We start from the raw sequence: 26,833 nt of genomic DNA, 5'->3' as shown, positions 1-26,833 counted from the left end.
TCTCTCTCTCTCTCTCTCTCTTTATATATATATATATATATATATATATATATACACACACATACACACATATTGACCCTACCTATGTTCATTACTATTTGCTGCTAAATGCAGAATACAAGCAGAAGAGTGCTGAAGAAGTATTCAGCCCCCCTTGGAGCACAGACTTCAGATCCTATTCCTGCTTCACACCAGCAGAAATGAAATCACCACCAGGACCAGTACTGGGGCCAAATTGCTGGCAGGCACAATGAACTACTAATTGCTGGATTCATTAGTAAGACTCATAGTTTGTCCCCATGAGATGCTGAATACTTTCAGCTCCTTTTAAAACCTTGCATCTTAGAAATTAAAATTAACAACAGCAAACTAGTATTTTTGTTACACTGTAGAAACTCAGCAGGAATTTGAAGTCAGATCACAGGAAAGCTAAAATTCCATTATGTAAAATTAGGCAGATTTTTATCTACCCCTTCCCTGTTAATTCTGGAGAACAGGCATGCAACCACACACAATAGCTACTCCATGCTGTTCCTCAAGCCTAAACAATTGGTTAAAATAGTTTTTGTAATGCTGACAACTGCCTCACAAAATACCTTTAAAATCCCCCAGTACCACACTATTAAGACCAACCTATTCTTTTCAGGCATAAAACAAATGTCTATTTAAGAACACATCCAAAAGCATTTCCATCACTCAGCCAGAACACTTTTACCTCCCAGAAGCTGACACTGTCAGAGATGGAGACAGAGAGAGAGAAGAGACCTCCAGTGCACCTACTGGCTTCACTGAAGGCAGGGAATCCAGCTCTGGCTCATTTCCAGTGGGTTCAGCTGTGTCAAAGGTTACCCACAAGCTATTTCTTGATGATTTATAGCTGATGTCTACAGATCTCCTTTTATTTTAATGACGACTTCAATACAGACGTTAAGACATTCTTTGTCCTCACAGAAGAGTATGAGAGGGAAGTTGACATCCTAAAAAAAGAATTCTAAGAGACTGATTCGCTTTTTCTGAACAGGGCCAGCTCTGGGCAGTTTTCATATCTTATCCAGAAGAAAAAAAAAAAAAAAAGAGAAAAAAAAAAGGAAAAAAGCCCCCTTCACCCTTTTCTCCTATGCTAAAACTGCTGTGTTTCTGTGACTTATTCTGGGCACAAATCCTAGAGCACTGACTCAATGTGTATGTCACCAGTTAATTACCATCAAGACAAGACACTGGGGCACTTGGAAAGCACAAGATAATTTTATCTCTCCACCAGCAGTAACACGTCTTTACACAGCATTATTTGCTCTGCTTGAGCCCAGAGGGATTTCCAAAGTGAGCCCCAAAGATACCATCATGGGAACCCTGCCAGCACTGAGCCACCACCACGGGGTGAGGAGCAGCAGCACGGGAAAGGCAGGAGCAGGACACAGCACATCCACTGAGACTGCAGATGTCACTGGAACTGCTGAGGCTGCTGAGAGCTGGCCAGATGTGAGGTGGTTTTAACCTCAACATTCATCTGTGTGTGTAAGTGTGCACAAGGTCTGTGTGTGTGCATGTGCTGAATTGTCCTGACCCCACGTTTGGTCTGTGCCTTTACGGAAAGTGTTGAAGGTACAGACTACCCACTCATTTATGACAAATAATGAGCAAATAGAGATAAATTCATTAATTTCACAGTTTTAATTGCAGACTCTATTTTCTGTGGACATCTGAAACTAACAGGAGAGTACCCAGAAAAGGAAAGAAGGTAATTTTAGAGAAGACTAAGAGTATTGGATTTAAGCACAAAAAGGGGTCATTCTGATCTGCAAGCAAAGCAGAAAAAAGCCAAGAGTTGAGATTAGCAGAGCTCAAGACTGACCGAGGCAACCAAAAACCTAAATTCAAAATATATTAACTTACACCTGCAACCTGAAGCCTGTACAGCTCTTAGCATGGCTAAAGATAAAAATAATCAGTGACCTGGAATGACTGCCCTCCCTGACAGAGACACCTTTGGAAAGGAAGACACAAGAACCCACACAGCAAAAATGCTCTCCAGAATTGCTACAAACATGTTTTCTCCCTAACTGTACACTGAATTAAAGCTGCTTTACTAATCCTGCCACTGCATTACTCCCCTGTATGGTGCACTGCTTCACAGCTTTCTCTGGGGATGGACAAATGCACCTGGAAACTGCACTCTGGAGACTCCCTGTGCCCATTGTGCCATGGAGGTCTGACAGCATCAGTGGATGAGGACAGTGGTCAAGAGTGAAATTTAACACCACTTTCATATGGTAGATCCTGTCTCATCAGCTTGTCTGCCTCTGATGTTCTTTGGATACTCCTGAATTTTCTCTCTGGACACTACTGAAACACTTTTACTGGGAGATTCCACACTAGAAAGTCTAATTCTGCTGTGAGGTATTTATGTCTTAGCAGAACTGTCAAGATGAAATCTTCTATCATTTGAGACTGAAAATTAATCCCACTTTAATAAAAAAGTAACTCATAGATTAATTTTCTTAGCTGCTTTCTAAGCCTTTGAGATACATTTATACCAATCTCTAGGTTTCAGGCATGACAACATGAAGATTTTTGTTTAAATGAGATTCTTCCATACTCACAAGACTTCAGGACCTTGTACCTTCAGGAGGCTACATTGTAAAATCAAACTGCTTTGAAAAATATGTGTACTCTAAAGTGATGCTTTCCACATAATGTCTCTGAATCCCTCTTTTGCAACAGCTCATTTTACACTGAACAATTCAAACTGCATTCTGTACAACAAATGTGGAGAAACCTGAGTGAAACACTTGCCAAGCACTTCATACAAATCTAAAGTTAATACTAATCCAAAAGAAACTGTCTTGTTGAATTTGAAAATAAAACAGATTTTTCCACTCTGCTGCTAAATTTTGCTTCTCTTCAGATATCCAGAGCTAGCAGGGATTAGAGATTAAAATGTTTCAGATTAAAATATTTTTGGAGCTCCCTTGTTATGTGATTATCGTTCGGCTGTGGGTACAGGAATCCTTCTGCACAACGCATCTCTCTGCTGCTTACTTTGAGCTGCATGCTGGCAGAGCGTGTCAAGAGGAGCTAATTTCAAATCCAGCATGGAGCGTGGATACCAAGCACCCTTCTGCAGACAAAACAAGCAGTTTCTGGGAGCTGTCACACTGATCACACTGGGACTTCATTCCACCACCCCAGAAATTGCCCTCCTGTGCTGGAAGGAGTTGTACATTTGGTGAGAAGTGGCTCTGCTGCTGCCCACTCCACACACCTGCCAGCACAGCCCTTCTTCTGGCTACTGACACAGTGAAATGCTCAAACACTCGATCTGAAGCTGCAAAAGGGATGATTTAATTTCCTTTTAAGATTTAATTCCTGATGGGAAGTACCTGGTTCCTCTCTGGAGTACCTGGGAGAGTGAGAGCTCCCCGCTTGGTTTCCAGCTCCCTCCTAACCCCGGGACAGGTACATTGCTACACTGCCATCACCTGCCTGTGCTCCTGGAATAAACACATCCCTTGGTTCAGAGACTCTCAACAGCCCAGAGTCTGAAAAACAAATCTCTGGAATCAAGGATGACCTTTAATAAGAATTTCACATTCTGCAGAAAGGATACATTAATCTGATATTGGCATAACTCCCTGGTTTGTTATCTATATTTAACTCAGAGCTAATATTGGTTGCCCATCCTTTCAGGGCTGCTACACTCAGCAGCCCACAGTGAAGAAAGAACTTCGTGTATTTCTCCTCATGGCTCGTTCCCCTTCTCCAGCACAAAGACCTTCTGCTAAATATCTTTTAACTCTCCCCACAGACCAAGGCCACCCAAATGCAAGGAGTATCAGCAAAAACCACTGCAAGCAGAAAAATCAAATTTTTTCCCTGTTGCATTATGCAGCTCCAGATTGCATGCTCTCCTAAAGCCCTTTAATGCTATTTTTGGGACTTTGTGGACAACTGGCACCATCAGCTCAACAGCTCTCTCAGTGGCATTAAAAAACCCTTGACTCTGTGACACTGTTTTCTTATTTGGGACTAATCCAGTCTCTTCTTGCTCTTTCTCATCCAAGCTCTTCGTTCCAAGTGACAGAAGAAGGGCAGCTCTGTCAAGAAAGCTTCTGAGGAGTTAATGCTCAGGTATTTCTGAGTAACAGGGTAAAACACTGAGCAGAAACCCAGTGCCAGATCCCAGCACAGTGAACACTGAGGGGCTCTGGGAACTCCTCCTGGAAGTCTCAGTGCCTGCTGCAATAAATGCCTTGGCGCTCAGCATGAATGGGGATCATCTAAACAAAAATAATGAGAACTGCTACCTGCTGCCCACCCCACCAGTTTTATTTATTTATATCAGGTTCAGAAGGCATTAGCAGCAAAGAACAGCAGAGAACTAGTAAGGACAGTGAAACTAGTGGACAGAACCAGTAAGGAGAGTGAAACCAGTGAACAGAACCAGTAAGGACACAGTGCCTGTTTTTTACCCCTTGCTTCACAGCTCTGCTGCTCCCTGTCTGCTTTCTGAGGATCTCTCTCTCAGGAATAAAGCAGTCTTGCGCGAAACTTGTGTATCTCACTTTTGTTTTGCCATCAGAGATTTTGGAGGGTTTTTTTCCCTTTTTGTTGTATTTCCTTCTGAGTTTTCACTGTAAGAAGTGCCAGCTGAGCCTGACAAGGGTTAATTGCCTGGCAGCTCTGCGGGTGAGGCATGCTCCTGCCAGAGAGACAGGGATCAGGGAAGAGGAGCTGTGGACAGCTCATCCTAGGAGCCTCTCCACATATCTAACTTATTTTTAGGAAAGCAAGGAGGGCTGTTAGGCAGCAGAATGGTGTGCAAGGCCCTACACTGCTGCTGCTGTTTAGATGCTGCTATTAACACTGCTTTTATTGCTTGGAACCCATTTGCTATATTAGGAAAGCACCTTAAGAAGCTCCATTAATACTCATCATTTCACTGTGCTCCAGCAAATGGTTTAAAAAGTCATTGTTTATATGCCTGCATGTCATGTACAGGCAGAAGAGCAAGGAAGAGGAAAACAACTTCAAAGATTCTGTCACCAACTCCCCATTTTGCTACTTAGGATCAAAAGCATGGGCAGCAAATGAGAAAGGCTCCCAGGTAAAGAGATTATTAACCACAAAAATGGACCAGGAGACTGAAGAAAGAGCACAGCACACATGAGGGCTCAGTTCACAGCTCCCTACTCATCACTGCATCTGTACTGTAAACTTTCCCTTGATTATCTTATAGCTATTTCTGACCTGTTTGATGCTCTGGCAAGGGGATTGGGAAATGCAATCACTGAAAAATGTTTTGGATGTACTGATGTATAATATTCTACTGCTAATTGTTATTCCGGTGCTGAAAAGATTAATAGATTAATTTAGCAAGGATTTTTTTTTAAATCAGTGGCATATGAAGAATTGTGTCCAGCCTGGAAACTCTCAAAAATAGAAGAGCTTGCAAATGTTGGAGATAAAGTTCTGTAAATATAGCCCAGTGTTTTATCAGGGATGCTGTGTCTTGCATCACTTTAAAGGGAAATGCTGTCCTTCTAAAATTCCTCATTGCTCTACTGAAAACAGGGATGCCTTCCTTTCCTTGGCCAGGCACTCAGCAGCTGCTGAGCCCTCCAGCCACAAACAGGACAAGGACTGCCAGCAGTACATGGGGCCTAACATGTGCTGAGATGGGGTTAGCTGCAGACAGGTTCCTCTTCTCTGCTCTTCAGGGATAGGAATCTGTCCCCCTCCAACACAATCATGCCCTCTGATCACCTGTACACAGCCATTTTATTAATTTATATTGGATGCTGTCCATTAGCATGTTAAAAAATAGCAGCTCTGAGGGTACAAGGAGTGTGTGTGCCCCCTTTTCAGCCAGGCTTCTCCACACTCACAGCCATGTGGCAAGTGAGCAATGCAGCTGTGCACATAATGCTTTCCCCAAGATCTCCCCAGGACAGAATTCCACATTCTGCACCACCGTGTGAAAGGGAGAGATGAGAGAAGGGGAGACAAATGTACCCAACTTAACAGGGCTGCTTAGGGTGGTCATTGAAAATGAACTTCAAGTCAACAATTTGCCTGAATTAGAATCAGAGATATCATACAGATGAGTTTTATGGGCCTTTTTACTCTTTCAGGGCCTTTTTCCTCTTTCCTTCAGATGACTTCCTTTTCTTTTTTCCACTATATTTTTATAAAGAAAGCTTTCCTACCAAAACCAGATAGTCCCATCATCAGTTTGCCTGGGACAGGAAAATGCACAACCAGCTCCCCACAGCTCACTCACCTTTCCTGGTAACATAGCCCGTGGTGTGTCTGAATTAAAATGCCCATTCCCAAAGGCTCTTACTCTTTATTTTTCCCGTGGTCCCACATTGGTGGGAGTTGGTGAGAAAGCCAAGAGCTGCCCATTCCCAAAGGCTCTTACTCTTTATTTTTCCCGTGGTCCCACATGGAGTTGGTGAGAAAGCCAAGAGTGGCTGTGCAGCTCCCTGCCCTTCCCTGGATGAGGATGGAGCAGGCACACCTCGCTCCCTTTCTGTCCTTCCCACTGCAGAGCCAGGACACAAGGCACAGCTGGTGCTGCTGGCAGCTGCAGCACCACCAGCAGACTCCTCAGAAATGGAAGAAGTTCTTCTGGAGAGACTCTGGCCATCCCAAGGCCAATCTGCCCAAGCACTAGAACTTTCAAAGGCCATTTAATTGCTTCCCCTAGGTGACACCAAGAAAATCCCATCAGCAGTGCTCACTTTGGTGATCAGATAATGTGAAACTAAAGCACCCTCTTCAGTTAAAGATTCAGATCGATATTTCTCTGAATACTGCAGCTGAGGAGAAACTGACTGTGTATATCCAGCTGCTTAGTGCTGCTTCTGGCTTGTCTGAAACACATTTCCTTTCCTTGTCACAACTCCCAGGTGCTACTGTGGAGCATCACTGCCAGAAGCATTTGAATGGAACAAAAAAAAAATTGATTTGGACAATCTGTGTGCTCTTGTCATTGATGGAGACACGACTGTGAGGAGGGTTAGGGCTGAGGCCACAGCAAGGTTAAAAGAAAAGTGGCCGGGAATTCTCTCCTGTCACATTTCACACTGAACTGCTCCTGTTTTACAGCAGATGCTACAGACAATACACTGTGCTCCATTTAATAGGGGGAACGTTTAGCTACATTTACAAGCTGAAAACTCACTCCAGAATCACTGCACTTGAAAGGCATTACATGGAAAGGGCCAGAACACTGCAGCATGCAGGCACTAGGTGCTATATTTACCCACGCCACATAAAAACCAAGACACAAAGGCAGGAATGAACAGGGCCCTGACCATTTCCAAGTGGGGCTGAAGCTGCTGCCCTCAGGCAGGGTGCACAGCACCTGAAGGCAGGGAAGGCTGGAGCTGTAGGTGGGAGCATGGCAGAGGTCACAGCTCACACAAACACAGTGTCTACAACGCTGCTGTATTTTATCCTGTACAAGAGGCTTGAAATGAGCCACAGGAGGGGCTGGGAAGCTGTTCTGCCCAGTGCCTACCTGCACCTCTGCCTGCCCTCTGCCCACAGGCAGCTCCAGCAGCCGGCAGGGCAGCACGCAGGCACTGACACCATCAAAGGCAGAATGCGCTTCAGCCAGAGCCTGAAAAGCCAGCAGAGCTTGGCAGGGTGCAGGGATGGCTGCCTTTGGAGCGGCTGTGGAGGGCTGGGTGGCTGTGAGTGGTCTGATTAGCATACCGGCTGTTTCTGAGCTGCTCGGAAGGAGCCGCGCTGAAATCCATTTCCGCAAGACACACGCTTCTCTTTTGGACAGCCTCCACCAGCTCTGCTCCTTAAATCAGCTTTTCTGGCAGGGATCTCTTCTTGGAAGAAGGCACAGCACCAGCTCGGGTTCCCAACCAAAGCCTGACAGAATGTGTGCAGCCCCACTCCAGGGCTCCCGAGAGGCAGAGCCCGGGAAGGGAACGGGCTCTTCCAGGGCAGGCCAGGCCAGCCCAGCCCGGCCAGCATCAAACACTGCTCAGGCCACTGATAAAGGCCCTGCCAAAAAGGACTCGCCAAGGTCTTAGACGAGTTTCAGGGATGTTTTCAAGTCTTACTAGATTTAAAGGATGATCCTTGGCAAACTCCCCCTGATGCTTCTCAGCATTTCTAGAGCCAACAGTTGTTCCATCTGCTGCTGAGGCTGACTTTGAAGAATCCTTGCAAAGAGCAGCACACTGACTTTAACACTACACAAGAGAAGAGAAAGCCACAGCTTTTCTGAAGTGACCTAGATGTTTGCCAGTAGCTTGACACGCTCTCAGGTAAGGCTGTCTCCTTGTCTCCAAACACTCGAGGGTATTACCAAAGCTGTGCCAGTGTAAACTGTGGGCTGGAAACAGAGATTCAGTAAACAGCATCTACTGAAAGCTATTCTAAGGCATTAACTATTCATCTGTGGAGGTCTGATGTACAGTAAGAGTGAGAAAGATCACCACAAACTAACTTCAGGAACAAAATTGCTTATGGGGATTTAAAAAAAAAATAATTTAAAAAGTCTGTGAAACTCAAGACGTATTTCCTGACGACAGTTAGAAAAAATTACATATAAAAAATATCAGCGAAGAAAATAAACTTTTGGAGCTGTTGAACACAAACAAGCTTTGAAAAAGCAAAGAAGGGTCCACACAGACACCAAGGAAGGTGTTTAGTTCCAACACATAAGCTTCAGTTTCTGCCATTATGATGGATTTGCCAATGTGTTTTCTGAGCCAGGCCACTGCACTATTGTGTAAGCTTTATTCTAATTACTGCGGGCTCTGTAAAGGTTTCTTTACCGTTTAGCATTATAAATAACTGTGCTTCCAGGCTGGGTTCAGAGCTCAGAGCAGCAGTGGCCCAGCAGCCCAGGCAGGTCAGGTGCCCTGTGTGCAGCTCCCAGCTCGCTGGTGCTGGGGACAGACAGAGGGACATGTCTGTCATACACCATTACCATTGGAACAGAGCCTTGTTCTTTTATTCCAGCTGAACTGCGCTGGGTCTCTCAGCAGGAATGCTAAGTGAAATCAATGTCTTGGATTTCCAGGCTGAGCTTGGAGGTCACAGCCACTCTATCATTTCTCAGCATTATCCCTTCCCTTCCCTCGCGCTCTCTGCGAGCCTCCAGCTGGCACACAGCAGATTGAAAACAGCATGCAGCACGGGACTTACTCTGCACAATTTCACAGCCTTTTGGAGCCCCCTTCCTTTCCTTTGGGCCCACTTTTTTAGCTTATTTTTTCCCCCCACTCTGCAAAATAAGTTCTGTTTGTCTCCTACGGAGCTGCAAGCCAAAGGCACTGGGACACCTGAAAATATGAAAAAGCAATAAAACAAAGGGGAGAACAGAGCTGATCTTGACAGCTGCCAGCTAAAAATGGTTATCTTCGGTGTTACCAGCAGACATGGCAGGCCTTGGAATCCTGCAATTGCCACAAAATACATGCTGTGCCCTTAGATCTCCAGAGAAACTCTCCTGCTGCACAGGAAAAGCAAATTCAACCCTGAGACTGAGTGCAGGAGATCTACAAGCTGCCAGCCACACACAAGACTCCCCCTCTTTTAAAATGCACAAACTGGGTAAACAAACACTTTTTTAGAAAACCCAAAAATCTACAATCAATTATTGCACAGATTTGTGATTTCTTGCTCTAAGAGAATAGGTCAAGCCAAGTAAAAGCCACAGGAAGTCAGAAACTCTACAGTAAGGAGAGAGAGAAGAGACAACCTAGAGCTTGATTCATCAGCACAGCAGCTCCTGCTTTCAAGCCATGTCTCATTCCCTGAACATGTGTCTCACTGGGCTGACAATGGTATTATTTATTTGTCTGGTTATTTTTAATCTGTGCTGCTTTACTGTTAGGGTAAAAACAAGACACCACTGTCAATTCAAGGGATCCCTCCTGACCTGATAAAGGACATGGACAGCATGCTGGAGGGCACTAACAAAAAGGAAGGACACATTTTTCACCCAGCTCTTCCTGTCACCCACACAGGACTGCTTTGTCCCTGCATTCCGCAGGAATTCCTCAGCTGAATTCTTCCTGGATGTTTTAACAACGTCCTCCCATTCCAGGGGGAACAAAAGCCTGGAACAAAGCCCCTGCAGCCCGGGCCCAGGTACAGTACCTTGCTTTTGGGAGGAGGGCTGGTTGTGCTCTTGTCTGTGTGGATGCTGGTGGGGGACACGGCAGCACCAAGGCTCCCCTGGGCAATGCCAGGGATCTTCCCTCCCGGAGACACCTGCATGGCAGCAAGCTGGGCAGCATACAACTGCTGGGGAAACAACAAAACAGAGACAGAAACATTGGCGTGGGCAGGGAGGCACCAGAGAAACCACCAATCAATCAATCAATCAATCATCTTCCCAAAACTTCTCCTACGGGAGATGAGACGTTTTCCTTCCAATGGGCATTTTTTATTTAGCACATGTGTGTTTCAAGACGTGAATTGTCGTCTTCACTTTTGTGACTCATTCCTCCAGGGATGAAGGAGAGACGTCACCACGAGAAGTGTCCCAGCCTCCCTGTGTGTCCAGGGACCCAGAACAGCCACAGAATCTGATCCCCATGGCTTGCCTCAGCTACTGGACCATCCGTCCTTTCCTGAGACGACACAGCCATAACAGCATTCCTACCAGTAATGTGCACCAGCCCCTTGAAGCTGCTGGATATGATGGTGTCTCTGTGCTACCATTTTATGTTTTGTTATTTTAGTTGCTGTGTTTCCCCTGTTTTCCCCCTGTAAGTAATGTGCACCAGCCCCTTGAAGCTGCTGGATATGATGGTGTCTCTGTGCTAACACTTCATGGTTTTTTTTTATTTTACTTGCTGTGTTTCCCCTGTTTTCCCCCAGGCTGTAAGGTGTCTGGGTCAGGGAATGCCAAAATTTTATTTATAATTACTGCAGGAGTCCACTCTCAGCTGAGTTGTAGGGAACCACTGGAGTCAATATAAATATGCATACATTAATGGTAAAGTGCTGTCCATTAACTATTAGAATCCTCAGTTAATTCTAAGAAGCCTTTCTGTGATGGATGCAATGCAGACACAGAGTGGAAATGTTTTTCTCTTCAAAACTAAATCAGTAAGGCACTTTAAATATGTATTTCTTAGCATGTGAATACTTATAATCACTGTTTAAAGCTAAGCACTACAGTAAGAATTTAAGGGACAGAGGTCAAAAGCAGTTAGAAATCAGGCAAACTAGAAGTGCCTGGAAGCTCCCCTCACCTCCTAATAAGACATAAAAAGAAAGAGAAAATAAACGTAGTGGGCAGGAGAAGCAACAATTGCTGCTGCTTTGTGAACAGGGAGGAATTCCCAAGCCAGCTGCCTAGGAGAGCAGGAATGGACTAACAAAGATGGTCCCTGCTCAGCCCCAGCCCCTTTCCCAGGAGCCAGCCCAGGGCTGAGTGCTCAGTGCTGGGCAGCACCTGCAGAGCTCCTGAGCTGCCCTGTGACAAGGGAGAGCAGGTAGAAACATAGAGCTACTTCCACACAGCTAAAGTACTGCTCTTCCACTGCTCTTTCAAGTGTAATCACACACCAAGTTCTTACTTATTTCTGTTTCACTCTATTCTTTTCTGACTCCCTATTATTTTCAGTTTTGCATCCTTTTTATTTCTTTTCTCTACTTGGATTACTGCTTGATCCTTATTTTTCCATAACACAATAACCAATCCAATAATAATAAATAATACAACCAATAATCCATCCCATTCTGCCTAGTCTCCCTCTCCTGCCCTGTCTGCTCTCTTTTTGCCTTCCCCTCTGGGGGAGACAGAGCAGATCCAGGGAAAGCTTTGCCTTTTCTTCTGCTCCCTGGTGAAAAACTGACAAAACAAATTCAGGCAACTATGGGGAAAAGACAAAAGAAAGTGAAATGACCATTAGGCAGGAAAGGTTCAAGCTTGCTGCTAGTCTATAGATTAGATATCAGAGTATGTGTCCAGTCCACATAAAACAGGGTAAAAGTAACAGCCAGGTTGGACAGCTGGGGATTCCTGACCGGCCATACAAGGCAGGAGCTTTAGAGAAATTTGGAGGGGGGGAAGGACTTTCCCAAATGAATCTTAATCCAAAGATGGAATCACAAGAACTAAATGACATGGAATTCACTCAGAGCACCATGCCCAGGGATCTGCACACCTCACACCCTCCAGTGGCCTGTGAGCGATGGCTGGGGTTGGAATGGCTGGGAGCTCCTCCTCACAGCTCTGCCACCAGCCACCTTCCTGACAGTGCATGCAAACACCAAGTAAGCACTGGGGAGGAATTCTTCCATGCAACAGCCCAGAAGAAAGCCTTATTTTCAGGAGAAAAAGTGGAATATAGGAAATTCCAAATGTATGCTTTACTCTCACTTCAGGGATGGACATACCTGAACAGAATGAAACAGTGTGGTGTGGAGTAACCTGGAAGGAGGGGTGAAACAAAATCTATAAAGCCTTCATTCATGCTTTTTAAAACCTTCTGTCCTCCTGTTATCAGATTCAACATCTCACCTCAATTTGATTTATTTTGAGAATTAAAACCAAACATTCAATAAAATTTTATAAAAGGTCCCTTGTTAGAGTTCTCTCTTAAAAGTCTCTGTCTGCAACACAAACCAACTATTCTACAGAAAAAGCAGTATCAGGCCCAGCTCTCAAAGGAAAAGCATGTGTTTATGAAATCGCAAGGGTCTGAAACCTATTTAACCAGGAAGATTGCTCCTATTTTAAAAAAAATGGAAAGAAATACACAACACGCACCACATTTCTTAAAGTTTCACTATTTTTGAGCTTTTGCATTGTTGAACTTGTCTATTAATATTTTAAAGTTTCAGGACATCTCCAGCTTATGCCCAAGGAAAGGCAATGATGTGATCAAGTGCTGTGCAACAAGATGGCTAAATGACAATAATCTGTGCTAAACAATAATTTGTGCATTCACTTAACAGACAACGTGAACTCCAACAAAAGAACATTCCTCCCCTGCTCCTCTAATGGCATCAGATTTCTGATCAATAAATCTCTGCAGAAATAAATATTCAACTATCATCTAAAATACACCTCAAACCATGCAATATTGCACATGGGCAGGGGAGATGAAACATAATCATTTTGCTATAAACAAACAATAGATGCTACTTTTTAATTGCTTTGTCAGAAGCCCAATTCTGCCTTCCTGAAGAAGTACTATATATTTTTTTAAAATTCACAATATTACCCTTATTTATTATGTGTAAGAAAAATAAACCTGCCCAAAGCTGTAGTGCTCCACTGATTGCCAATGAATGCCTTGGCCACAACAAAGCAGTCAAAGCCCTATAGATAAAAAGTCCCTATATCCCACACAGGGTAAAGTCCTTACACCTTGCACAGGGTAAAAATTAGGAGGCTCAAACCCGGTGTATTACAGGAATGATACAGAATAACACTGTTTTCCTTGCACTTTTTAAGGTCTTGGTTTCATTACTGTGTGGGATATAAGGACTTTTTATCTGCAGGGTCCTGACTGCTTTATTGTGGCCAAGGCATCCACTTGCAATCAGTAGAGCACTACAGCTTTGGGCAGGTTTATTTTTGCTATACATAATAAGGATAATATTCTGAATTAAAAAAAAATATACAGTTTAAGGAAGGCAGAATTGGGCTTCTGAAAAAGCAATTAAAAAGTAACATCTATTGTTTGTTTATAACAAAATGATTATGGTTCCTCTCCCCTGCCCATGTGCAGTATTGCATGTTTTGTTAATCTTTTCCCATTAACCTCTTATGAAAATCTGCAAGGAAGCAAAATCATCAGAACAAAAGCACAATGTGATAAACTTTAAAATGAGCAGGAGGTATCGTTAATTTTTTAATGCTGCCCTCCTATTCTTAAGGCATTAAACAAGAAAACCCCTTTGTCCCTAGGTCACCACCTAAACCATTTATAATTCTTCCAATATATTGAGCAGAAACATTCAGCTGAAGTCTCTGCATGGAGCAGGTCTGAGAGCTCTTGGCTGGATGACTCTGTAGCACATCACCAGCAAACCCTGAGGTCAGGCCAGCTTTGAAAACTTCCCCCTGGGCATTGTTGTACACGTTAACAATGCTCATTACTGCTCCGAGGGTACACTAAAAATGAATTCTTGTTCTATTAATACACAAAATGAGAATGAGATTTAATAGCGATTTTCAAAAGGGCTGAACAAAGTGCTGGCAATTACACAGGCAGAAATAGTTGATTCAAGCACCTATAGGCATTTGGATTACAATATTATCTCTTATTAAAATATTTTTATTAGTGAACAGTGGAGATTAAGAGCTGTTCATAAAAAAAAAAAAAACACAGAGAGAGACAGGTGGTAGTGGGAAGTGAATCAGTTACTGCAATAAATTTGTTTCTGATAAAGTGGTTTTTCAGTGAAGACACCACAGGATGAATTTACAAACCACTGTGCCTGAGTGTCTGAACTGTTGACTGATCCACCACTCCAATTTCTTTGTCATTCCGAGACCCATCATTAAAAATATACACATGAATGGCCTTGCTCTTTGTTTTTTTGTTTGGGTTTTTTTTTTTTTTTGCATAATCAGGAGTGGGAGGGAGAAATGGTATAAAATGAGACTCATTCAGAATACATGAATTTCATTTTTCTTTTTGTCATTCCGAGACCCATCATTAAAAATATACACATGAATGGCCTTGCTCTTTGTTTTTTGGTTTGTTTTTTTTTATTTTTTCATAATCAGGGGTGGGAGGGAGAAATGGTATAAAATGAGACTCATTCAGAATACATGAATTTCATTTTTCTTTACCTCAAATTTATGCTTACAGAAGGCATGAAAACTCAGATTAAGGCAAAAAGAATTTTGCAATTTTTCCTGATTTTGAATCTGCTCAGGTGGTTTTCCAGTTGAAAAGGAAAAAAGAATTAACTGAAAACAAACATTTGATGTAGATCATACTGTGAGACAGGTTTTTTAAATTACTGGCAACATAGATAAAAGCTACAGAAATTAGAATTAAAGCTGCACTTACTAGTGATTGGTAGCAATGCTTGCTAGATATTCTACCAAAAAAAAAGTTTTTTATTTACATATTTGAAATGCCAGATTTTATTTTTGTCTGAGTTTCCTTCCAAGATTGTTAGTCAAACATTTCCAAGGGACATGGTAAGGCTACATTCAAACTTCAGCAAAGGCTTCTCAGTGCCCCTTGCTTGCATCAAATGGGAGATTTTCAGAAAACAAAGGTAGTATTTGAACACAAGGACTGCAGGCTCCTTTAAAAACTTGCCCAAGCAATGTGAATTTGCTAGCTTTCACTTTGGAGTAATTTCAGATAATAACAACAGAGCTCAGGATCCTGAGGTGCACTTCACGGTATTTTGGTTTATTTGGGGGTTTATTTTATTTTGGGTTTTTTTTATTTTGGTCCCACAGAGCTGGGAGTTATTACTGCTCCACCTCACAGCTGCCTTCAGCACAAACAATTCCATGAGGAACTGCCCCCTCCCAGTGCTGAGGTGTGCAGACTCCCTGTGGCCAAGCACCTTGTCTGCACCAAAGTTTCCTTTATTCACCAACAAAAACCAGCAAGCTGCAGGAATTCACCCCAAAATGTGCACCGCACAGAGACTAGAAGAAATAGGCTAAATACAGAAAAGCTGCACTGCTCCTCCCCATGGCCTCAAAAAGCCAGCTGACTTCCTTTGGGAACTCCATCCTGGCATCCTCTGCATTTAGCCAAAGAGAAGAAGACAGGTAAGTAAATCACATATCAAGGAACAGTAATAAATGTTAGAAAGCTGGGACTGGGCTAGTTAAGAGATAATTAATGTACTGTTTCTAATGAGAGAGCCTTGGTGACACGTGGAGGAACTACCTAGAGAAATTCTGACTCATGATGTTTCAGTCAAGATCAGATGTGTTCCACGAAGGGGAACTTTAAACAAGATTTATTGTGCTCAGTAATATTTTACATCTTGTTCTGTCAGACTAGACAACATAATAGTCTCTCTAGCCTTAAAAAAACCCTGAGACTCAGAAGGAAAGGTTGAGGAAAACAAGTTCTCATTAGAAAAACTGTGAAGCATTCACAAAGAGAACAAGGCTTCATTTATACACAGACACGGCCTCAGCAACCACCATCTCTCTCATGCTAGAAAAACATCACTTTTAGATCAGTGACCACAAGTCTCCACAAAATATGGTTCTGGTAGCTGATCTCCAGGGTTCCAGGCCTGCAGCCCTACTCCTGAGAACAATCCTACTGCAGCCACAGGCCAGAACAATGCTTGCTTTGACTGCAGTAATAAAGGCAAACATGCATGTGCAATTTATGGTAGCTCAGAGTTTTCTTAGAAACTGGTGTGCTTTTGATGGGTAGGACACACACTTTAAAGCACAACTCTGTTTGCATTTGTAGGAGCTTCTGTGGGAAAGACATGAACTGTAACACCCTCAAACATGAAGAAATGCAGTTTTCCTTGGAAAGCAGTCTTTAATTCTGGCAGTGGATAAATCCTGTTCAACTATTAGCAAGGTGAGAAGCAGCACCCACGACACAACTGACAGCTCCTGGGGACACAGGAAGACTGAAGGAAACTCCTGATTAGAGCCTAGACCTCGTGGCTCCTCTGTCCCAGCCTGAACAAGAAGACAATCCTTCCACAGGATGTAACTGTAGGAACTTATCAATAGACACTTCCCATCAGAGACCAACAAGATCTGTTAGTCTCTGTGATAAAATATCATTGCAAACTGTGGATTTAAGATTGTCTGCTCCTCACAAGCAAAGAGATTTTAACTGGAAAACTGCCCAAGTGGCCTACATATTCATACATACCATGTTCACACCATGTGACACTAATTGAAATAGAGTGACTACATGGAATGCAATTGGAGAGGAAATTTGATAATGTGAATAATGTGAAATTTGATAATTTGAAATTTGATATGGAAAAAGCCTGTTGGATGAAATGCTGCAGTTAAAGTGTCCCCTTCGAGGAAAGTAATTAATATTGTACATATTCTAAAATATTAAAAAAAATAAGCTGGCAGGAATTTATTCATTTAGTTTGCTGTGCAGCACCAGAATATAATGCATTCTTGCTGCCACCATTATTAATTGTTTTTATGCCAATGGCCCTTCTTATGTTAGAAAGAATGGCCCAAGAATGTCTTTAGAGTAAGGACACACTTTTGACAGCATATTCCTTACAGAGGATACAATGAAATGGGCAGAGGTGACGTGGAGCAGTGACAAACGGGCACGGGCAGCTTCAGGAGGGGCATTTCTTGTGTAAAGTGCCTTGCCTTTATCACCAGCTCCTCTGTAATGCAGAACAGAGCTGACCGCTCTGTAATAAAGATGAAGTGCTTGAAGGAAGGTTCCACATGGACACTGCTGCCCCTGCACAGCTCTGGCAAATTACAAGCCTGAAGTCACTAAAGTGGCCCAGACATTTTACTCCATAGGAAAAACCCCCACTACTGCCTGTTTGTTTGCCACAGGTATGCTTCCCAGGAGCTTTGTTCTTTTATACAAATATCCAGATTTTTGGCAACTAGCTCAGAGCACCTGACTCTTTTAACAAGTATATACTTGTTTATACTCTTTAACAAGTATAATTTTTCATTTGAGAGACCAAAATTCTGTGAGTGGCCGTTTGACAAAACACTTATTTCATATTGCATTGCTTTACTTGACTGGTACTGTACAAAATCATTCATTGTTATCCATTAAGTGACCAGAGTAGTTAACAAGCAAGCACTGCCAGCAGAATTACTGTAAATAAGGCTCTATGTATTTCAGATTGCCGAGCTATAATTAAGGCATTTCACTATTTTACACACATTTCCTTAAGCAACTCTTTCTCCAGTTTTTATTTATAGATTTTCTGTTTGCATTTTAAGTTGTTGTATTCAACAGGGAATTAAGTCAGGGAAAATCTGTGCCTGCTTTAGGACTGATACTGAATTAATTACTCCAAATCTGAATACTCTGTGTCTCCTGAAGTTAAGTGTAGAGCTTGTAGTAGAAAGATTAAGGTCAACTGCATTTCTTATTTTGAGAACAAGGATTTGCTGACTTGAATGCTGATATGGTAACAGGTTCTTAGATATTGATCATATTCTAGGATTCCTTGGTGACTTGTCCCTCTTCTTCAGACATGCAGTGGTGAAATAGGTATTCTGCACTCAGCCTGCTCTAGAAACCTTTTCTTGAAAAGCTTGGGTAGGAAGTGAGTCCTAAAATACTGAAGTCTCTCTTTAAAGAGGTGATAATCACCTACCAGAAGCAACAATGCCAAACTAGTTTGTTGGAGGGGAGAAGAAACAGATGTAAAAGCTCACACTTGGATACTTTTTGCCCCCCTATAGTTGTATCTTTATCTGTTAAGTATGATATCAAACAATCAAATGAGAAACATTTTCTTTCCTGCCTGTTTCCCTTGTAACACTAAGAGCATATTTGAACCTTAAGTACCCTACAGTTGTATCCCATGTCCTTGGAGGGATAAATTAACGTTGTTCCTCATTTATCTGACACATCCAGGAGTTCAGTGACATCTACTCAGCTCACTGAGAAATGTAATTTGTGCTTTGACCTGAGCTGTACTGCGTGGTCAAAGGCTCTGGATCGAAGTGCAGGGGTAGAGAGTGACAAATGCTCAGTCCCAGCTCTCTCCCAGCCTGGCAGAGAGGAAGGAAGATGATGTTTGTGCCTTGAAGGGAGCTAAGGACTGTGTTTGAGCTATTCCATCGTGCCAAGCTCCCTGGAAAGAGCCCAGAAAGGAGGAAGTACAGGTAGAAGAATACTGAAAGGCAGAGGCCAGTGATGGATAGACCAACCAAGCTGCAGAAGAAAATAGACTTGAGAGCTAAACTAATCCAAACTGATTTCTAGAATAGTTCTGAAGAGGTTTTTTTCTGTTCCCCATTTTCCTTAGCAAGAAACACTAATAGAATGTGACACAGCATCTTTATTCAACTGTGTAAGTTATTTAATTTAATTTATTTTTTATCTTTGGAGGTGGAGAAAGTAGAGCAAAGTTATTATTTTGGGGGAGAACAATGTCACTCCTACAGTGTACCCTTTCCAGTTTACGAGTTTCTGTGCCACAGAAAATTTTCAAATACATTAAACTAAATTTACCTCTCATATATTTTTTTTCATGTTCATTGCTTTAAAGTGTCCTCCCCCAAGTCCTGAAGAAAGCCAGCAAGCCCCAGCTCACCCTGCGAGATGCTGCTGTGAGGGTGAGGTGTCACTCCAGGGCAGAAGCTGTTCCACAGCAGCAGAATACTGCACAAGGACTAAGGAGAGCTCCAGCTCACACCCACCTTTCCTTTGGCCTTAACCTGCATGGAATCCCCTCTGCTGAACAGAGCTCTTCTGTTCTGGGCACTGCTGGAGACAAGGCTTGTAGAAGAAGTCCATCAGACTCACTAGACCTGTGGGAAACTGTAATTCCAATCCCTGGCAAAGAGATTGCCCCAGTTTTGAACTGGGATATTTTGAACCTCACTGTGTCAGAGAAAATCTATGCTCCAAACCAGAAAGCAGCTGAGTTTTGCTCTGGTCAGAATTCTGATGTTCTCAACCTGAACCTCATCGGAGTGCCTGACTTCAAATCAGCCCCATGCTGGAAGCTGGGTGACTTGGTTGCTTAAAACCACAAATGTGTGTTTGTTTAATTAGGATACCTGAGCTTGGGAGGGACAGGCTGTGAAGAGGAGATGTTAGAGTATGGGAGTGCCATTATTTGAACACAGAATTGCTGAGACAGCAGAAAGCTCTCAATGAATGTAACTATTTTGGAGTTTGCTCATTATAGTAAAGTTCCTCTTCAATAAAATGAACTAGCAGAAACAATAGCTGTTCGATTTTTTTATTCTTTGATTTTATGATAAAATGGGTGTGGTCTGTAAAACTCCCCCTCCAATGGAGCCCATAAAACTCCAGAGAGCCTGAAACCTCTGTGAAGCTTTGGCAAACTCCTCAGGAAATAACATAAGAAGATGTTTTCTGGTTCATCTCACTATTTCCATGCTTACACTGATGTAATGGGAAAAGTGACACTTTGCATGCTCCATCAGGACACGCACAGAAGTTCAGTCTTCAATTCTTAGAGAATTTGTTCCCTCAAAATGGTCTCTGCAAACATCTGAAATCCCTCGGGATTCAGTTTCTGACTCCCACCACCAGAAACTGCAGACAGCAAGGTCCAGTCACAGTGCAAGGCCATGCTGCAAATGCACAAAAAGCTGGATCTTACCCCAAAATTCCTCTTTGGCACATCCTGTACTGGAGGCTTAAGGAGCTATAGGCACAACAACATGACTGAAATTCAAAGGGAATTTTATCCTTATTCCACAGTAACTACATCAATGCTGATTAACTACCAACAAGCTCTACAAACCATTAGTACATCTGATCCATCCCCGATTATTTATTAAATTGGGTTTCACAACTGTTTTTGAGACGCTGAGTAAACTGGGAAAAAAACCCCAAACCATTCCTGAGTGAAAAGAGTGCTTTTTGGAAACCGTCCTCCATACCAATTTCCAGTATGGAATTTTTTGTAACAGAAAGATGGATCTGCTTGTACAAAACCATGAAATACTGAAATTATCTTAGGAGACATTTTTCAATTGTTAACAATACAGCTAGGTTATAAAAAGAGCTAATCCATATCTTTAAATTGTTCATCTGGAAATTTGGATTAGGAGGAAAAAAACCCAGCAATTTTCATGTTTTATAATGAAGTATCAAAACATGAAACTCTTTTCAATCCAAAAAAAATGAGTCAAAATTGATGTAAAAGCACATTTTAAATTGCTTCTGGCTGAGTAGCTGTCTACAAAGAAGAAGGGGTGGGAGCACCAAGGAGTTTGCAATGGAAACACCAAGAAGCTTTTACTGCAGTCACACCAACAAGAGCTGCTATCATGAAGTAATAACATTCTCCAGAAATCTCTGTTTATTACCTCATTCCCAATGCCATGTTTCACTTGAGTTGCTTGGGTCTGAGGATGGGGTTAATGGAAGAGGAGGTGTCTGAGTGGGTGTGAATTAGGGGTGCTGCTGAAATAGAAGCTATTTTAACAGTTCTGTGTTTCATTTAGTCTGGAACTCAGTATTTTTTTTTTTCAGGTAAACTACTCACACCTTCCAAGGCTAAGAGTGACTTTGGCAAAGCACAGACAATATCTAGATTTACTTGTATTATTATTATGAAGTATCACAGAGGAGCTCATGCTTCTGCTCCTTTTGCACCTTCACCATTCTGCCCACCAGTCTAAGAGAGATGGAATGCTCTTGCTTTCACTTCCTAAGTTCAGAGACTCCTCAAAACTTGGATATTTCCAGTGCCAGAAAACACCAGCGATGGGTGCTCCCCCCCAGCCCTGGCTCCACAAGCCATGCCCACAGCAGCCCATCACAAATGCTCTGACATCTGCTTCCTCAGGGGATGCTCAGCCTGTGTGAGTGACCCTGGTGCTGCTCAGGTGACGCTCAGCCTGTGTGCCTGACCCTGGTGCTGCTCAGGGGATGCTCAGCCTGTGTGCCTGACCCTGGTGGTGCTGCTCAGGATGGCTGCTCCCTGCAGAGGGAGGATGAACAGCACTCACTGCCTCCTCAGTTAGCAGCTGGTGAGTTTATCCCCATTCCACACTGGGATGTCAGGCAGGGATTCTCCTTGCTTCCCTCCACAGAGCAGTGCTGCCCTCCACGCAGTCCTTTCCTTGGTAATTGTCAGGGACAAGGAATCCAGAACAGCCCAGAACAGGGAAGGTCTCTGGGCCCTGCCTTCCATTGTCGACATCTGAGACACTCCTGCCAGTGGAACTTTTCTGTGACAAACACCAGCACTGCCCAGGGCTCGTGGCTCCAGCGTGGGAGGCATGAATAAGGCAGGGAGCAGTCCAGTCCTCCATTACACAGGGATACTCCTTGTTTTTGCCAAAGTCAGCAACTGCAAAACATCTCTCAACTTCTCCAGCTCGCACCGTGGCACAGGACAGGCCTCTGCTCAGATGATCACATTCACCACAGGAAAAGCAGGGCTAAAGCAGCAGAAATGCACTTGCCAAAGTCACAGCCATGAAACACAGTACTCAGCCTCACCATCTATATTTCTGTCGAGTGTTTGACAATGTTACCATCAGCATCACTGACAACTGCCCAGAGCCATCAGGCATGCAATGGGAAGAGCATGGCTATGAAAACACAGGGAAGCAATGCCCTGAGAGCAGCACAAACGGGATATCCACACTTCCCAGAAATGGAAAACTCCACTGACACAGGGAGGGGGAAGTCCACACTGACTCCTACTCCGTGACTTTCCCAAATCCCAGCTGCTGCAGAGCTACAGAGGCAGCTGCTCTTGCTGCTCCCTGTCCCACCAGCCACTCCAGAAATATTCTGTTTTATGGTCCACCATTACCTGCTTACTACCTGGAATTACCCAGGAAAATGGAAAAGGAACCTGGGCCAGAGTAGAAAAGGGACATAAAGTGGGAATAGTCTGAGCAAATCACCCTCATCTTGCTTTATAAAAACTGGAATGGAACTTGCAATGCTATGCCAGATGATTTATACATGTTAGGCATCCATGGCTAAAGGTTATTCTCATCCCACCATCCTGAATTTAAAAAAAAAGAAAAAAGTAGCTAGTCTGTGCCCAGCACATCTTTGTAATCTAAAAAAAATTTGTGTCAGCAGCTGAATTGAAAGTGAACTATACAAAAAACACACATTTCCTTTTTTCTTGTTACACAAGTCAGATGGAGAGTGGCTTTGTCTTCCTCCAAGTCACCCAATGGGTAAGGCACAGAGCTGCACTTTCAGGATGGAACATGTGGGGAAGAGCACTTAACTCCCCCAAAGTTGCTTGCAAATTACTTTGGCTTTGTGTGGAGAACATATATGTTAACATAAAGTGGAGTGTGAACCCAAGGAAAATGAAGACAAACACTGACAGCTGGCCAATCTTGCCCTTCTTTACTGTGTTTGCCTCAAATATAGTATGTTTGTAAGAATGTGTGAAACACTTCTGAAAATAACGGCTCTACTCCGTTCAGTTTTAACAAGCAAAGGAACATACAACTTACAACCCTCCTCAGATCAGAAGGATCTGATCTACTGAAATTCATGGAGAGACGTCAGCACGTTTCCAGGAGGAGTCAGAAACCTAACTTTGTCAATATCCTGTGAGTTTTGGAACCTGTCTATTTCATTTGATGGTTTTTTCTCGCGTGGCCAAGGTTACAGAGATTTTATTTAATAATCTACTTTTCATTTTTACCTTCAACTTAACGTCTCCCAGAAAACCAGACCGGTGCATGTACCATTTCTCTTTTAGCAGTGGGGTGTTCCCACACTGCAGAAGGAGACTGAACAACAATTTCTCTTCCCCATCAAGCCAGGCTGTGGGAGAGGGAGTCCTTGCCTCCTGCACCCAGCAGTGACTGGCAGCCTGTCTCTCTCATCCTCCTCCCAGGGAATTTTGAGAAGGAGATTCACACCACCAGGATACAAGGGACATATGCTGCAGGGCTCATCCCCAATTAAGGAAGACCAATTATGGCAAGTTAGATCTTCGTCCTCCAAATACACTTCTGTTATGCAACTCCAAGCCCTGACCTCAATATTTAATATACTGCAAGCACAGGGAGGGTCCACTGGAGCTTTCAACTGCAGAAACAGAAACTTTGACTGAAAGACAACAGTCATCCTGAAGGGCCTTTTGCCTTAATTTATTGTCTGAGAGGATTATACTGATTTTAATGAGCTTAGGATAAGCAACATCCTAGAGGATGTACATCACAGATTTTCTCATGAGATTGGAAATATCCTACCTTTCATTATTGCTCATAATTAGTGTCAAATGGCTCCCTCAGAGCCATTGTTCTCACAGATGGCACCTACCAGTGCCATCACTGGCAGCTCTTTAGACTCCTGGCCCTCCCTGCGAGTGAGGCATGGCATGAGCTGGGAATTGCTTTGCCTGACGAGGCTGGCAGCAGGCAGGAAGTGCTCAGGGTGTCCAAGGTGTCCCAGCAGGATCCCATGGCATTTGCAGGCCTGGGGGGGCTCCCCTGGCCCAGAGCCCATGGTCAGCTGTCCCCCTTGACACCCAGTGCCACCTGGGCACGGTGAAAGCAGCACCCACGGATGCTCTCTGCTCTCACTGGGAGGAAAACTGGCCCAGGAAATCTAAGGAGTTGTCAGAGCATCATCCTTCCCTCTGCCCCTGCCTGTCTGCCATATTCTGATGGCTGTTTATGAGCTCAGCTGTCACTCTCTGCACCAGGGAGAGATGGATGGGACACACCAACCCCAACCTAAGTGACCTTTGGATGTGACAAGATTTTTAGGTCAGTCCTGCTAAATGGAAGCCTTGGTGTATGGAGGCTCGCCTCAGGGTGAGATTTCCAGTGAATTTATTATCTCCCAATGCCCTTTGGACTGCTTCCCACCATCAAACACCATGGCAGCATTCAGAACAGGAAGAAATACATTAACTGGAATCTGATCGTTTTAAAAGGTTACAGCTGCCCAAATATAATTTAATTTCATACTTGCCCTTTGAGGGTTTGGTGTATATTTTCATTTTATGACTGCAAATGATAAAGCTCTTAAGATTCCAGGCAATAAAAAGGAAAAGGGGGAGAAAGTATTTTAAGGGTTAGACGTCTATTCAGTTCATAGTCAATGAGGGAAGTGACAAATCAGCTTTTTTAAAAAAATGGAACATTTCCTCAGTTTTTAGTAGTCATTTCTCTCCACACTTGATGGGGAACAATACCTCTTAGTGAAAGCAAACCTGTAATGCCACCCAGTGTGACAGGAAAGAAGCATTTGCTGTGCAAGCATCTACCTATCCTACATCCCTGAAGGACTTGCTTCAGAGGAGCAATTAATAGGAAGTTAAATAAAAGTAATCTGAGTGAACTCTTGGAAAAAAAAAAAAAAAAAGGAAAAGAAAAGCAATCAGACTTGAGAAATGCTTAAATCTAACCAGAATACTTTTGAGTTTTGACTGGGTAGGCAATGTTTTTTTCTAGAATCTCTTCTAACTTTCTGAGCTCAGGTTATACACAAATCTCCCCGTGCCCACACAGCAGGGTAAGAATCAGGATAAAAACACTGTTTTTGGGGCAGGGGCCAGTTTGGTTGGGGTCCCACACCTGTGTAACAACAACATTCTGCAGAACAAGTGTGCAGGACATGACGCCCTATAGTGACATGACATGCTGGGAAATGCTGCTCACTCTCTTTTTCCCCACTGCAAGTGAAAGCAAGACTGAAACTCAGACTGCCACACAGATGTGGCCTGGACTAGAGGCAGGAAAAGCTAAGCACGTGTGTCTTTGAGTGCATCCCATGAAAACTGTGCCACCAAATGAACACCACCATCAGAGAGTGACAGAATTTTGACAATTTTTTCCTTTCTGTACAACAAAACATGGGGAAGATGAAACAGCTGTGGAAAGGAGCAAGGATGAGGTGCCAGGGCTGCAGATCCCATTTTCAAAGCCACCGTAGGAAATGGATTCTTGCTGGGCTCCCAGATCCCTTCAGGGCTGTTCAGCAATCCCTCCCGAGCTCACACTGATCCCCAGTGCCTGAACTGCCTCCCCACCTCCCAGCAGAGCACAAAGCACAGCTGCCATGGCAGGGGGACCAGCAGGGATGGCACCCCAAAGAGCTGTGCTCCTGGGCAGCCACGGGCACAGCAGCACAGGGGTTAAAGCAAATTGTGCCCTGCTCAGCTCCTCCTGCAGCCCCAGCACAGCACTGAGCCCAGGGCAGGACACAGAGGGCACTGTGGGCACGGGGCATCCCTCCCACAAGGAAAGGCTGACAGAACTGGGATGTTCAGCCTGGAAAAGAAGGCTTTGGAGTGACCCAAATGAGCCTGGAGGGAGCCTGCAGGAAAGATGGAGCAGCAGGGAGTTACAACACAAGGGAGAATGGCTTCAAACTGATAGAGAGGGTGGAAATTGGGAAGAAATTTCCCAGTGGTGAGGCCCTGGCACAGGGTGCCCAGGGAAGCTGTGGCTGCCCCAGCCCTGAAGTGTTCTGGGCCAGGCTGGATGGGGCTCAGAGCAATGTGGGACAGCAGAAGTGTCCCTGCCCAAGCAGGGGGGTGGAAATAGGTGATGTGTAAGGTCTCTCCCAACACAGGCCAGTCTGGGGTTCCATCATGCTGTGTGTTGCTTACCCTCAACACCAAGGAATCCTAGTTTGTAAAAACAGGGGGGTGGAAATAGGTGATGTGTAAGGTCTCTCCCAACACAGGCCAGTCAGGGGTTCCATCATGCTGTATGTTACCCTCAACACCAAGGAGCCCTAACTTGTAAAAACAAAATTGGAATACTGAACAAATACTAATGCAGAACTACTGTGGAGCAAGTGAGAGATTTTTAACGGCAGTTTCACCTGCTGTCATGTGGGGGATGGAATGTGGGAGCACAGAGATAGTGCAGAAGGCAGTCTCACCCCTGAGGAGCTGCAGCTGTACTAATTACCAAGGATTAAGAACAGGCCTGTCCTTAACAGGGCACAGCTGTGCCCAGTGAGGATGGGTGTTATAAAGGAGTGGGTTGGATGGTTGAGAAGAGGGCTGGAGTTTGTTGGCTGTGCTGTGAGGAGCTGCCCATGAGACATCACCAAGGAGGTGTGGAAATTTGCAATAAGATGGCAACACTACCAAATGCAGCACACCTATTAGTGTTCATAATATGAATTTTTCAGTTTTTAGAAGTTCAGAGTTTAATGGTAAAATCTACATGAGAGATGAACTAGGACTTCAGCCATGTTCTTGTGCCAAATTC

General features: G+C 43.7%; 1 protein-coding gene across 16 annotated transcripts in view; it reads right to left on the bottom strand.

Moving 5' to 3' along the window:
- The window catches only part of SOX5 (SRY-box transcription factor 5), a 607,462-nt gene that overhangs the window by 44,899 nt on the left and 535,730 nt on the right, over positions 1-26,833 (bottom strand). For 15 of the 16 annotated variants that reach the window (XM_039698241.1, XM_039698239.1, XM_039698237.1 and 12 more), the window contains one exon: positions 10,135-10,281. In XM_039698241.1, the coding sequence (XP_039554175.1) occupies positions 10,135-10,281 (147 nt within the window). The remainder of the gene's footprint in view (positions 1-10,134; positions 10,282-26,833) is intronic. The other variant, XM_039698234.1, reaches the window with a different exon arrangement.

This window comes from Passer montanus, unplaced genomic scaffold, assembly GCF_014805655.1.
Source record: "Passer montanus isolate IOZ18808 unplaced genomic scaffold, ASM1480565v1 scaffold122, whole genome shotgun sequence".
In the NCBI taxonomy this organism is placed as follows: domain Eukaryota; kingdom Metazoa; phylum Chordata; class Aves; order Passeriformes; family Passeridae; genus Passer; species Passer montanus.
The sequence above is the reverse complement of the archived record's forward strand: the minus strand, read 5'-3'. Positions and strand labels throughout refer to the sequence as shown.